The sequence below is a fragment of the Pteropus vampyrus genome, unplaced genomic scaffold (assembly GCF_000151845.1).
Source record: "Pteropus vampyrus isolate Shadow unplaced genomic scaffold, Pvam_2.0 Scaffold85, whole genome shotgun sequence".
In the NCBI taxonomy this organism is placed as follows: domain Eukaryota; kingdom Metazoa; phylum Chordata; class Mammalia; order Chiroptera; family Pteropodidae; genus Pteropus; species Pteropus vampyrus.
This window is the reverse complement of record NW_011888866.1, coordinates 287,886-302,240: the sequence shown is the minus strand read 5'-3', so window position 1 is coordinate 302,240 and position 14,355 is coordinate 287,886. Positions and strand designations below refer to the sequence as shown.

At 51.8% G+C, this 14,355-nt stretch overlaps 1 protein-coding gene across 1 annotated transcript in view; it reads right to left on the bottom strand.

Annotated features, from left to right (window-relative positions):
- Nucleotides 1-14,355, bottom strand: part of IGDCC3 (immunoglobulin superfamily DCC subclass member 3) — a 38,961-nt gene that overhangs the window by 23,769 nt on the left and 837 nt on the right. The window contains exons 2-3 of the mRNA XM_011363464.2: nt 12,805-12,924; nt 11,807-12,112 (exon numbers count right to left, since the gene is read on the bottom strand). Of these exons, the coding sequence (XP_011361766.1) occupies nt 11,807-12,112; nt 12,805-12,924 (426 nt within the window). The remainder of the gene's footprint in view (nt 1-11,806; nt 12,113-12,804; nt 12,925-14,355) is intronic.

The window sequence follows — 14,355 nt, the reverse complement described above, 5'->3', positions numbered from 1 at the left end:
GGTCAAAGCTCAAACCCCATTTGGTCAGTCAGCATGTAGGAAAGAGCATCTGGACCTCTCTAGCCCAGCTCCATACACTAAAGACTTGGGGGCAGGGCCCTTTCTCTGAGCCTCAGCTTCCACAGCAGTGATACGAGAAATGAGGAGGCTGAGAGAGAGGGGAGAGTAGGGTCAGCAAACGAAACCTGGAGAGCTTTACCTTCTCCCTATTCTTGTCTTTCCCTGGGGTGAGAGCACTCCCAAGCACTCTTAGGGAGACAAGCACCCATTCATGAGTTCAAGTCTGCCATTCTATAAAGCCTCTGGGACCCTCTCTGTTTCCTTTCTCTCCTAAAGCTGGCCTGTTGATAGGTCTGCCCACAAACTTTTGTCTAGCTCTGGCCTCTTGTGAGAAATCCCAAGCCAATTGGGAGAAAGGGGACTGGGAACCGGAGACCTCCACGCTCCTGCTCCATCTTGCTCCTCAAGACCAGTTCCAGTCTCCTAGTTGGTGAGGGCGAGTTCCCAAGTTACCAGGTGAAAAAAGTCTCGTCCCATTCTGGCTGGGGTAGGCCAGGGAAGTAGTGACCCAGAGGCAAGAGGCACAGAGTCAGGGGATCCAGGAAGCGAGGAAACACACACATTCATAGGCAACATATACTCACCCACTTGCACACGCACACACATCCTCACACCCACAGACAGGTCGGGGCACGGTAACTTGACAGCCCGAGACCGCGCGGCGCAGGGTTAATTGAATACAGCCGCTCCTGGAATCCCAGCCCTGGGTCAGAAATGGCCGCTCGGGCCAGGGTGTCCCCCTACCCGCCGCGAGGGACAGAGGTGGCTTTCGGAACCTGGCTCCCCGCCCGGCCACTCTTTCTGCCGCGCTCGGCCGGGGCGGATTGCGCGTCCCTGAATGGGAACGGGTTTCGCTGGCCACCCTGCTCCTGGAGCGCACGCGGGACGCGCAAAGCCCTGGGGACGCGCCGGCCGCTTAGGACACGTGCGCTGGTCGGAGCGAGGAGGGCAGCCACCAAGTAAGGGCAGCGAAAGAGGGCGAGAACGACAGGAGAACTTTTCCGCAAAACTCTGATCCTGACTTTTAAAAAAGGAGGAGGGCCCAGCCCAGCGCGCCTGGGGAGCTCGAGACAGGAGTGAGGGAGGGAGGCGGAGAGAGCTGGAGCGAACCTGGAGACGGGCAGGGAGGGGAAGAGTCCGGGAAGAGGAACCATGCTCCAAATAAACGAATCAGTGTCTCAGAATTTTAGAAGTGGGAAGTGACTTTAGGAACCTTTTAATCTGCTGCTTTCTACACCACCTGCCACCTCCGAGGAAAATGAAGCTCAGGAAGGTGAACTGATGGATCCATAGTCCCACAAGGATGAGTCGAATATTTATTTACATTTTAAAAGCAGCTTGTTGCTGAAGAGGGAGCCAGGGAGGACCCAGAAGTAAACATGATGGTGTCTGAATCGAGTCCCAGCTCTTCCCATGACCCACAGTCAATAATAGTAGGACTAGAAGAGGTGTCCCTTCTAAGCTTGGCAACTCCTGTGGGGTCCAGTCTCCAGGACTCAGCCCTCCCCCCAGCAGCTCCTCTGCATTACTGAAACTCAAACTAAGGGTGTCTCCATTGGTGGATGGTGGGGCAGAACCCTACTCATCTTCTCCCCTTCAGAAGACAGACAGGGCAGTCCTCCCTTCCGTTTCCCACGAAGACAAACTGAGGCCTAGCACTATAAGGGTGGGAGGAAGCTTGAACTCAGAACCAGTCCGCAAGTCTCTGAGCATCTCGCACTGGCTGCAGTGCCTGTTGGGTATCTGGAGTCCCCCATGGTCCTGGGCGAGAAGAGCACTGGGGTTTTATTACAGGTAGAATTTGAGGATGATTTCTAGGATGTCCTTGATTTCTCACCACAAAAATGCAAAGTCTTTGCAGACACAATCCCAGGTGGGAAGGGGCTAGTTTAGGAGGGGGGCATGGAGAGGTACCCATGGCAAGCTGGGGCTCATGCCCCAGAAATTATTAGCCCCCCAAACCAAGAGCCTCGGGCCAGGGATGGGGGCAGGAACCAGGACCCTCACCAGAAGTCAGGTTGCCTGGGAGTAAGTATGAAAACGCTGAGCACCAAGGCGCTGCAGGCTCCAGAGAGGGTCTGATTTTGTGCTCCCTGGAAATAAGGGTCCCTTTCCTGGCTCTCGCTCCAGAGACCCAATGCTCGCCCTGTCCCAGGGATCCCAGCCACAACTGCCCCACTCCCCTTGCTAGTAAGGACCCCTGCCCTGTGCTGGCTGCCCCCTCCCTGCTGCGCTGCTCAGGTTACTGTGCAGCCTGGGTCCAACCTATCGAAACAAGAAAGGGAAAGGGAGCCACGGGGCCCCAGTGGGGCCTAGAGAGCAGAGGACTCAATGCAGACCTCTCTCCCAGGCTGGGGTAGGAACAGAATTTTCCAGCCACCACAGCAGGAAGGGACTGTGGCCTGGGGTCTGTGCCATGAAACTTCATGAGGCCTTAGGCCACATCTTGCCCAGGCAAGAGGGCAGCACAAGGACAATCAGCAGCCTGGCTCCTCCAGGCTGATTATGGCTCTTCCCTACTACCCCACCCCCCTACAACAGGACCCCTGGGGAGAAGGATCCTACTCAAGCCACACCAGTTCCTCTCCTGTGATTTGTTCTGAATTTTCAAACAAAGAGTAATTATGACAGATGTGGAGCAATCAGCATCATTATGCGGGGAAACAAGAAAGGGAAAGGGAGCCAAGGGGCCCCAGAGGGGAGGGGAACTTGTCTTCCCTCCTGGGGAAGAAGCAACTCCCACCTCCACCTCCACCTCCAGCAGCCCCAGCAGCCTCCCAATTTCCTTTTCTGTCAGCCGGCTGTGCCCCAGCCAGCTGTGCCCCACCTCACAGGTAGGGCAGGACTCTATGCAAAGCAGAGCATCCCAGTCTAACCGTCCCTCCAGACTCCCCAAGGGCCTCCAGCAGTGGATGGAGGTGAGGGGCCTGTAGCCCTGCCTAGCCCATGCAGAAGTGACTCTCACTTTGGCCAGGGTTCTAAGCTGTTCTCTGCTCCCAATACTTCCCCATCCTTGATGCATGTGCCCAGGTACGTGGCTCTATTTCTGAGGTATTAATACTCATTGTGTTCTCAAGGGACACTCTAACCCTCCCTTAAGGACACTCAGGCCATTGAATTTTAGGTCATGCAGACCTGGGTTTAAATCCCAGCTTCCCAGTGTACCCTTGGACAATTAATCATTAATTAACCATTTTGGGCTTCTGTTTACTCATCTGTAAAACAGGACTAGTAATACCAATTAATGAAATTGTTGTAGGAATTAAGTAAATTAATACATAAAGGGCTTAAGACAGTGCAACCATATTACTAGGACTGCCTCTACTACTAGTTAGTTCACCACCCGCGCCAGCACATAGGTAGCCCTCAAACCACTCAGCTCAGCATCCACTGTGCTTGGGAAACTCAGAGGCCCTCTGTAATATACCATAGATGTCAGGAGCCCCCGCCTAAGGTTTGCCGGTTAACACTCACATCCAGAACTATAACCAAAGACAAAGCCTGGGCTAGGGTAGGACCCGAGAACAACAGAAATATGCCTGCCAGTCTGCCTTGGGGAGATATACAGAGATCCCCGCTTTCCCAACCAGAAAGCAGTGAGACACTGGGGAAGGCAGAGGCATGAGGGTCCCAAGAGTACTGGCCCAGGCTGAGGACCAGCTAAGTCCTTGGGCAGGTTACCCCCTTGGGGCCTTAGTTTTCAAGTCTGTAAAATGAGAAGGTTGAACCAGATGAACTCCAGAGTTTTTCCCACAGCTCTGGATACCTGGGATCTGACCTGGAGGCTGGGAAGACCTCTAAGGTCCTAGATGAGCTGGGAATTTTAGGATGCTTTTGCTGCAGCCTGCAACTTCGTGACAAGGCTAGAACTTGGTTCTCTCTCCCGGTGGTCTGCTTCTTCCTCTCCATTTAGGTGGTCTGGTCTCCATCTGCCCACCCCAAGTCCCTGGGGCCTCTTGCTTGGGTCCCCCCTCACATTCCAATGGCCTTGGGGGCAGCAGCCAGACCAGAAAGTCCAGTTCCTGCCCATTATCACTGCTCACATCTGCACTGCAACTCAACACCAGCATTCCAGAGAGCTGCCCCCACCACCCACTGTGGTCAGTGTCCAGGCTCAGAGACAGGCCCCAAGCAGAGGCCAGCATTCTCAGATTCCTCCTAGTGAAGGTCTGCACCCAGGGAGGCTTTGACTTGTTGGGGAGGCCAGGGACCCTTTCCTTTGGGGTCCTCTTTGAACCTGACTCTCTCAATCTGTCTTCTTCCTATCTCTCTGCTCTGTGCTGAGGCCTGGGTTCACCTGTTTTGCTCCTGAAACAGAGGAATCTCCCTCCAAGCACAGCAGAGGATGGTGGATACAGGAATCGCCATAATTAGAGAAAGAGGCAGGAGGAAGGACAGAACAATAGAGAAGCTGGAAAAAGGAAGATGGTATATAGGACAGGGCAGGAGAAACTAGGGTTGAGGGAAGATAAAGACCCTAAACATGGCCTTGCGGAAAGGCAGAGGTGGGGGACAGAGTGTATGGGGGTGTCAAAGAGCATCGAGACCAAGACCTAGAGAATAGATGATGGGTAGGTGAGAAGGAGAAGCTGTAACGTGAGCCCTTTGCATCCAAATTTCCACCCCACTGCCTGAATCAGATGGCTGGCTGACCTGAACTAAGCCCACGCTCCCTATCCACTCCATCTCCCTGTGGTCTGGCCAGGAGCCCCTCCTTTGCTCAACACCTTCCACTTTCACTGGGTCCCAATATCACCTGTTCAAGTACCTGAGGAAGCTACTGGGGCTGCTTCAGTCTATAAAGATGACTCTCTCGTCTGTTCTTCCCTTACATTTGAGGGCACTTACAAAGGGTTAGGATTTCTTGGAACAGGGTGAACAAAGTAGTGGGTAGGGGGAGCAAGCACAGAAATCCAAGAATGGTCCTTTGGGGAAGATGGAGCAACACAGGCTAGCAGGCTTGAACTGCAGCCAGGTTGTTGGTCCTCACCTCATGAATAAGAAAACTATGGCCTAGACTCCCACAGGTACTGTGGCCATGCCCACATGCCCATCCACCCTCCACCAATGACCCTAGGACTTGCCTCCTTCCTCTTTCACTTTAGCTGGCTGGGTAAGTATCAGTCCCCTACAAGACCACTGCCTCTTGCCTGGCACCAGTTCTGTCCACTCTAGCTCTCTAGCCCGGCCATACAGCTCAAGGGAAGAGTGATGCCCCCAAGGCCCTTCAAGGAGAGTTGAACCCCAATCCTGGGCCCATGCACATACTTTAGGCACACACCTGTATGCTCAGGTACTCACAGGTACACATGGCAACACACGTGCATATGGTCTCTAAGTTCTACTGGTCTCTAAGTTCCTTGTATCAAAGCTATGGATAGAGAATCTTAGGGGTTTATAGGTTAGTTACACAAGGCAGACATTTTTGGAATCACTCAGTCCAGATTAAACAAAGACAGCAGTGCACTGTTTGGTTTTCCATCCTGGGTACCCTTCTGTTCCATCCTACTTTTAGTGAAGGCTGTGTAGAACAGCCTTCAAGCTGCTGTGAAAAGTCTCTCTCTCTTACATACACACACACACACACACACACACACACACACACACACACACACGCACACACACACCCGCAGGCACACAGGAGAGGAGAGAGAAAGGCAATACAAGAAGGCCAGGAGTGAAAAAGTCCTTTCTCCCTGGGGGTGGGGAGGGGACAGGGGGTTAAGGGGGGTTGGGGGCTTGTTTCATTTGCAGGCTGCAAATGCCTCTCCTATTCACCGGCCCACATTCCCAGCCAAGGCTCCAGGCCAGGGACAATGCCAGGAACAGGAACAGAGAAGATTTGCACATTGTGTTCAAGGGGCCAGCTGGCTGCCTGCGACAGTGGAGCCAAGGTGTGGGAAACAGAAGTGTTGGACTTCCACACTCAAGTACTGCGGGTGAGAGGGAGGGGGGCCCTCCCTCAACAATTGGGGCCAATGTGCCTGGGGATATAGGCTTCATCCAGCATCCAGGGAATAAAGTTCAAGGCAGGAGACCCCAAGACCCAGGTATGAGTGATGCAAGGCAATTTGGTCTCTGATTTGCACTCCATCTGGAGAGGAAGAGAGTGTCTCAGTTCCTCTAGAGATAAACACACAGCAGCAGCCCCCCTATGACCGTGCCCTAAGTGTGTTATATTCCCCTGCTGATCCTCCCTGTTCATAAGCTTCTGTTCATGAGCTTTTGAGCCATGCTATCAATTACGGGGCAGGGAGAAAGAGAGACAGAGAGAGACAGAAACAGAGAGAGAGAGAAAGAGAGAGAGAGAGAGAGAGAGAGAGAGAGAGAGAAAGAGAACACAACAGAGAAGCAGAGAGAGAAACAAGAGAGACGGAGCTTTACACCCAGAAAGCCACATGTTCTTTTAGTTTTTTTACCAATCTCTACAGGCAGGGGACGTGAGAAATACAAAAGAAAGAGAAGCCCTTTAGGAGCTTAAAATCTAGTTGAGGAGACAGATGGAATATCAGCCACACAACAGTTACTTAACAATGCAAGCAGCCAATCACTGAGAGGAAGGCTGAGCCTGAATGCCACAGAGCACGAATACTGCCTGCCTTAGCAGGGGGAAGAAATTACTGCAAGCTAAATGGTCTTTGGGGAAGAATGGGGTAAGGATGAGCAGGGGCGAGAACAGACTGGGAAAAGACCCATTGAAGGCAGGTGTGTCCTGAGGACTGGCTGGATGACAAGGACGACTTACTACCTTAGGGCAGAAATGAACCTCCCACCCAATTTTACAAGGAGAGAAGCAAAGCCCTGACAGGGCAACAGGGCTAGTGACTTGCTCAGAGCCACACAGGACTCCTGGTGTCCAGCCAAGGGCCTTTCCATCATACCTCACAGCTTCTCAAGAGTGTCAGAGGGGTTGGTCTGTGGAGTACTGACTGGCAGGTGAAAGGGCCTGAACCTCATCCATTTGTACCTACCTCTGTGCCATGGCATATGTATGGGTGAGTTGCCTGGCATGAGAGCAGACCTAGGCACAGCCACTCACTCATGACACCAGTGATGCTTCAGCTGCATCACCTGCTTCCTGCCCTAGTTGTTAGGCAGATGTGTGTACTTGAGGGCCAGTGGGAAGACTTCCTCAGGGCTACCTCAGCTGAGTTGCTCTTCAAGGAAGAGAGAAGAGACTGGTTTCCACACATCAGGTGTGAGCAAACAACCTCCAGATGACAAAGGGCTCCAGGATTACAAGTCACTGCGCCAGGAACCACTTCCCTTTACAAATCACTACCCTGGACAGAGGCTCTCCAGGACCCCCTAAATACAATGGACCCCCACCACACAAGCTATATGTACTTCTAGGAAGTTCCAGCCCATAGTCTTCCTGACTCCACCCCTCCAGACCTGGTTCCACAGACCTATGCCCAGACTCTGCCCACAGATCCACACAACCACAGATCTTGCTGCTCAAAGAGGATTTCAGAGTAGTTGTCTGAGAATGATTCAGACTTTAGAAGTGGGTAACAGAGGGCCTGAGAAGTAGTGACTTACTGAGGTGGACACAGCAGAGGACTAGAACTGGACTTTCTCCCCTCACCATACCCCGCTGCCTCCTTCTAGGTGTCTGGCTCAACCAGGGGCTTTGCTGAAACCTCAACCAGGGGCTTTGCTGAAACCTCTAAAAGAGCTTAGAACTTCACATTTCTCACCTCTAACTCCTCCCCAGAATAATAAAAGTTAATCTTTAAGGAACACTTTCTATATGCCCTTTACCTGCTAAGTTCCTAACACATATTATCCTAGGTAATCCTCACAAGATTCCTCCTTGCTATTATTTTCTCATTCTACAGATGAGGAAACTGTGACTCAGAGAGGTTAAGTGACTTGCCCAAGTCCACCCAGCTGGGGTCTTGTGGCCTCCACAGCCCACCCTCATAAACACTGTCGGGCCTGCCCGGTCAGGACAGCCCCAGGCTAGAAGGGAGGCAATCCTGGCTCTTTGAGAACCCAGATAGCTTGAAATAGGCTGGACCTCATCTTAAACTAGAGGTCAATACCTAACACTAACAATAATACTTAATGAGCATTTCCCAGATGCTAAGCCCTGTGCCAGGTGTTTTACAACCATCACCTCATTTAATCCTCCAATAGCCCTGACAGGCTAATGGGATTATGCCCATTTTTCAGATGAGGGCAAAGAGGTCAAGAGGGTTAAGTTACTTGTGCTGAGGACACATGGTCAGGAAGTGGCAGAGCTGGGTTTCAAACGCACCTGGGTCTGTCTGGCCATGAAGCCCATGTTCTGTGGGCTTCACTATTCTGCCCACAGACCCCACACCAGCGATTATGACATGGGAATGGGCTCTCCTGTAGCATCTGTGAACCAGCAGCATCATTATCACCTGGGCTCCTGTTAGACATGCAAAACCCCAGGCCTTGGCCTAGACCTACTGATTCAAAATCTGAATTTTAACAACATCCCCAGGTAATTCATAGGCACAATAAAATTTGAGAAGTGCTGCTCTAGAACACATTGCTCTTCACTCCAGTTCCCCAAGGGGCCTGAGACCAAGAACTAAGGCCAGGAAGTGAAGGACAAGAACTGAGGGCTTCTGCCTGAGAGGACCTGGGGATGGGTTCCCCCAATTATCCCACTCCTATAGTGAGCCCATCCCCCTTTGGACTCATCCAGACACACAGACCCCAAAAGGATGAGTCAATGCACATGTTCCCCTGGGTCAGGTGACCTACGTGCACTCCCTGGAGCCCCACAGAGGGATGGCAGAGGGTCTCACAGGTCAGCCAGCTTCAGCCGATACCCAGAAGCTTGGAAGAATCCCCAGGCCCTCCCAGGAAGGGGTTAAAATAGAACAAGTCTCACTCTGGCTCCAATAATTCCACTCCCTGATAGATGTCCCTAGAGTGCTCCCTAACTGAATCCCAGTGAGGGAGAAAGCTGGGGGTTGGCAGTAGATTCAGGGAGTTTCCTTTTGTTGGCCATGTCAGTGAAACCGCCTTTAAATGAAGATTAAAGTACTGGCTCCCACTACTGAGTGCCTCCTATGTACTAGGCAAAATGTGAGGCGTACTCATCCTCACAACCATCCCACAAAGTAGGATGTACATTTCATAGGTGAGGAAACGGCCACAGAGAGGTTAACCTGTCCAGGGTCTCCTCCTTAACAAGTTTCCCAATTTTCAGCCCCAAAACGATATGCATATGGAATAAAATGGCAGAGAAACCAGACATGCTGGAAGCATGAGTACTCTTAGGACCCTGAGCCATTCCATCCTGAAAGGGAGATACTTGGAACTAAAGCATCCAATGAATCACCATGTAGTTTAGCTTACCCTGGTCAGGCCATCTTTCAAGGGCAGCATCTGAGCCCACTGCGATGGAGGAGGGGCATTCCCAGCTGTCAGCCTCTGGCCCAGAGCTCAGATGCCCCAGCAGACCTGCCCACACAGACCTGGACCCTATCGGCCTCACTTGGTTGGTCTTCTGGGTGGACTGTGTGTCTGTGAGGGGTGCTTTGCCTGCCCCCTCCCCATCAAGCCCTATGGAACAGGCAGGAGGAACAGGGGGTTCTGGAGGGCTCCTCACGCCTTTTCATTAAGGCACCCTCCCATGTCACACAACATCTGTAGTGCCTCTAGGCACACTGGCAGGGAGTTATTACCAAAGGAGGAAACCTAGGCAGTTAAGCAGCTTTGGGGGTTTCTAGGGACATCAGCCTGTTTGAAGTGAGAAAAGGGGATCCGGCCACCTGGTTGCTTGGTATCCAAGCATTCCCCCATGGGGCCACCGGCCTTGTGGGGAGAGAGAGGCCATATTAGACTGTCAGTGTTTGGAGCAACCCCCAACCTGGCTGTCCCTAGGACCCTAAAGACTTAATCACGCTGACTTCAACAACCGCTATTTCCCTCAGTCAGAGTCCACAGCACAATTTTTTATACTGGTAGGCGTTTAAGGAAACCAAACATCTTGAAAGTATTACCATTTATAGAAAAGCACATTTACAATTAACTATATAGAAACACCTGGGGATTTATCTCCCAGAATTTTAGGCTAGTGATTCAGGGGCTATCTATCCCTTGGCATTGACAGGGGCCAGGGAGAGGGTGAGGTCATCTCCTTGAGAAGTCTCATTTTTCCCATCAGCAAGCTTCCTCGGGTCCCTACTCTCCATCCATGCTTCTCTTCCTCACACCCAGCCATCTGCTCAGAGGCTGTACCAGCCTTCCCCTACACCGCCGGGAGGGCCGGGGATGAGGGGTCGCTGAGCCAGAAGTGATTCAGTCTCAAGGTCCAGGGCTGCCTCCCAGAGAGCTCCATATGGGGGCCTGGATCAGCCTTCCTTAGAACAAAGGGGCATCTTAAACTCAAAGAGAGGGCTCCTGCCTCAGAACGATTCATCACTCACCAGCCGTTCAGAGCAACTGTGCAAATGCCCTCAGAGCCAGGAAGAAACTTGTCAGCGATCAGACAGGAAAGAGGCAGCGTGCCATAGGAGTTAAGTGGGCGGGTGTAGGGTTCAGACTGCCTAGACTGCAGCCCTGGCTCCTCTGCTTACCAGAATGTCCTTGAGTCCCTCTGAGTCTCAGTTTTCTCATCTGTAAAAGGAGGATGATAGCTGCCTGTCTTCCTGGATTGTTATGATGACTAAATGAGATAATTAACGTAAAGCACATAGGGTGCCCCTTATGCAGCAAGTGCTTAATAAGTATCAGCTAGAATTATTGCCTAGCAAAATTAAAGCAGCCTCTCTAAGGGACACCCTCTCTAAAAAGAAGTATAGAGATATGAGATGGAGAACATTTCCAATTGCCAAAACTTTTGCCCTTTCTCAAGAGCAGTGGTTCTCAACCATGGCCTCCCATTCCCATAGCCTGCTACCTCTCCAAGATACATAGATAATTTTGGTTTATGCAACACACTCCCAGAAGTGTGCATTGATTAAACAACAACAACAGACTTTTTTACTGGACAGGACAGTAAAACACAGCCATCTTTTCATTACCACATCAACTGGTGGTCCATCTGCTCGAGCAAAGCACAATTCTAGAGCCAAAGCATAGTGCCTGGCCTTTTTTCCCATAAAAAAAGCACATCAGATATCAAGTAACCATAATGTACACTTTAACTATCTTATGATTTTATTGTCAATCAGACCTCGATAAAGCTGAAGTTTTTAAAAAAGCACATCAGCATGAAGGTGAGTGAGAATAATGTTAATTTCATCGTTCTACCATATTTTTTGTATAAGAAATTGCTGATAAGCTTCAGAATGTCATCTGTATAGTGAAGTTTTATTCTACCCCAAAGGCTTAAAAGTCAGCACATAATTAACAACTGCACGTAGCCAAATTTCTCTTCAAAATTCCCTTAAATCACCCATAAAATATAACCACTGTTTATCTTGAAACACAAGAATCATACTCAATGCACTGGGATACTCACAATATACCGGTATGTGGAAACTAAGACACACAGAGTTGGACAAAGTACTCCGTCTCTTTCCCTCTCCCCCCCGCCCCAACAGTGTTGGGCTATATTCTTGTCAAATCATATTTCAAACAGTTAAATGAGTATATGGTATAATTCCATCACTACAAATTACTGCTATGCGCCTCTCAACTGACCCATGATGAGAAGTGAGTCCTCTAGAAAGCTGCATAAGATGGAACTGCTCCACCTGCTCCCCATTCTCTAGACCCCCAGTCTGGGAAAAAAAAGTAAAGGGTGCCCACTTACTTGCGGCCTGGATGCGAGCCTTCCGGCTGACCACTAGCCCAAAGCGGTTCTGAGCCACACACTCATAGTCACCCTCGTCTGAAGGGCTGCCTCCTCGATCCAGCCGGAAGTGATGGATCATCAAAGACCCATTGGCCAGTACTGTGGAGTGGGTAGTCTCTGACAGCTCCACTCCATTCTTCCTCCAGGTGATTCGCACTGGAGGGGTCCCCTCCACCCTGCAGCCCAGCACTACAGGCTCCCCAAGGACTGCAACATCATCACTTGGTTCCACAGCAAATGCCAGTTCAGCAGAGTGGCCAAGACCTGCATCATGCAGGGGAGATGAGAGGGGAAAAAGAGGTTATTGTAGAATGAGCAGACAGAAAGAACTCCATGTACTTCCCAAGTTCCAAGTTCTCTGGATCTGTGCATCCCATCCCCATCTTTCTATAATGTTAATAGAAATCTCTATTAATATGTAGAACTTTATGCATTATGAAGGATCATCTCATGTAGTATTTTATTTAATCAACAGACCATCTCAGAGAGAGTGATTATTTGTACCATTCCATCTTTAACAAGGAAACTGAAGCCCAGAGATATTAAGCAACTTGTCCAGGGTCTAACAGTTAATAGCTACAAACCTGGGATACAAAGGCAAGAATGATTTCAACACAGCTGCTGCCACTTCTGTGGTCACCCTGGTTAAGTACTAAGGCCTCACAGACTTTCAGGGTGTGACTTTAGGTAAAATATTCAACTTGTCTTGTCTTTCTCGTCTGTTTAAATCAGAACAATAATATGGCTTGTGTCATAAGGTTATTGAACATGACTAACAGACTCAAAGGCACTATGAAAAGTTAAAAGACAAATATAAAGTGAGATAGAAATAAATCATTGCTTCTTTTTGCTGGGAAAACTATCTGAGGCCTGGCGGATGCCTGGCAGGGGGCAGGGTATGTGGGCCCAGCTCCACTGCTCCTTTTCTAGGATGCTCTGGGTTTGGGTTGTTTTGCCTTTGTCATAGGAGAGATGAGAATACCCCGTCGACTCAAAGTTCCCAAAATTCAGGAAGAGGGTAATTCCTAGAACCTTTACTCCCAGCACTCTCTCCACTTCCACCGATGACAGATGAGCTGGAAGAGGAGCGGGAAGAAGAGAAGGGGTAAGAGGGTGTTCAGGGAATCAGGAAAATACTGAAGGGAAGGACAAGTGCTCCCATCCCAGGCACGATGCCAAATTGCCAACTTCTCCAAAGAGCAACTTACCAGACCAGTTACAGCTTCATCCCAGAGGGAACGAACCCACCTGGGCTGAAAGGGCAGCCACAGACCCCTCCTCACATTTTCAGGGCACTAGCGATCCTGGAGCTGGACCCTTCCCAACAGACCAGTGCCCTCCTGGGTTAGGGAAGATGGGGACGTGGGTGGGGAGAAAGCGAGAGGAGGGCTGGGATTATGGGCGGCCCCCCACCTTCAGGGATATTTTAAGACATGTGAGGATCACATCCCTTTATACTCCTACACTTATCTTTCCCATGACCTGCGTTTCAGCCTCTTCAGCCCCCAGTAACAACCCCGGTATAGCAACTGGGGGATTAAAGTTTCTCCTAGATGCAGACTCGATAGCCTGCTTCTCGGAGCTGAGAGGAGGGAGAACACGGCCCAGATGAGTGTCTGCTAAGAACTTGGGGTGGGAAAGGAAGAGATTAGATTTGCACTCTTCTCCCTTGGGACTGGCCCCATTACAGTCACTCAGGGAAAAGGATGGTGTGACGGAGCTGTGGGCGGCAAAGCTGGCAGACCCCGGAGCCTGGGGACAGGGACGCTGCGTGTGCACACTCCGGGAAAGGGCAGGCACGTGGGCATCCCCAGCGCTCGCTCACTAGCTCACTCGGTCGGCTTCCCTTTCCCTTCCTCAATTCGTCGGGTGTCTCTCGGTTCTCCTCCCCACGCGCGGCCACTGGGAATCTTCCTCCCTCTTTTCCTCGGTTCCCCTCGCGCGCTCCGCGTCCCGGTCCTACCTCCAAATCCAGGACGTGCCCGCTCAACCCAGCGCAGCTCGCTCGGTCCCGGCCTCTGTGCCCCCACCCCACCCCTCATGTGCTGTCTCCTGCCTCTGAAGCCTCGGGCTACTCTGTGCCCGCCTCCCAGCTCCGCGCAACCCAGCTCACTCCCTCGGACGGGACACAGCCCTGCGGTACCCCCCGGCTCGTTTCCCCGTCTCTCCAACTCCAGCCCGCCTGCCTAGCTCCCGCTCTGCCGCGCGCTCCTTGCCCCTCGGTCCGAGCCTGGGTCCTGCCCCGAGTCCGGGAGCCGCTTCGTACGGAGCCCAGTCTCTCCCCGAGGGCTCCCTTCTCAGCATCCCGCTGCCGCCCCTAGCAGCCTGGCCTGGTTGCCCTCTCCGCGGGCTCCGCCCCGTCCCGCTCGGCTTCCCTTCTCGCGCAAGTCGCTCCGGCCCGGGGTCCCCACGCAGGTCCGCGCCGCTCTCCCCACGTCCGTCCCCCGCGCCGGCTTACTCCCTTCTCGCCCTTCCCGGGGCTCGGTCCGAAGCCGCCCGGGGCTGGG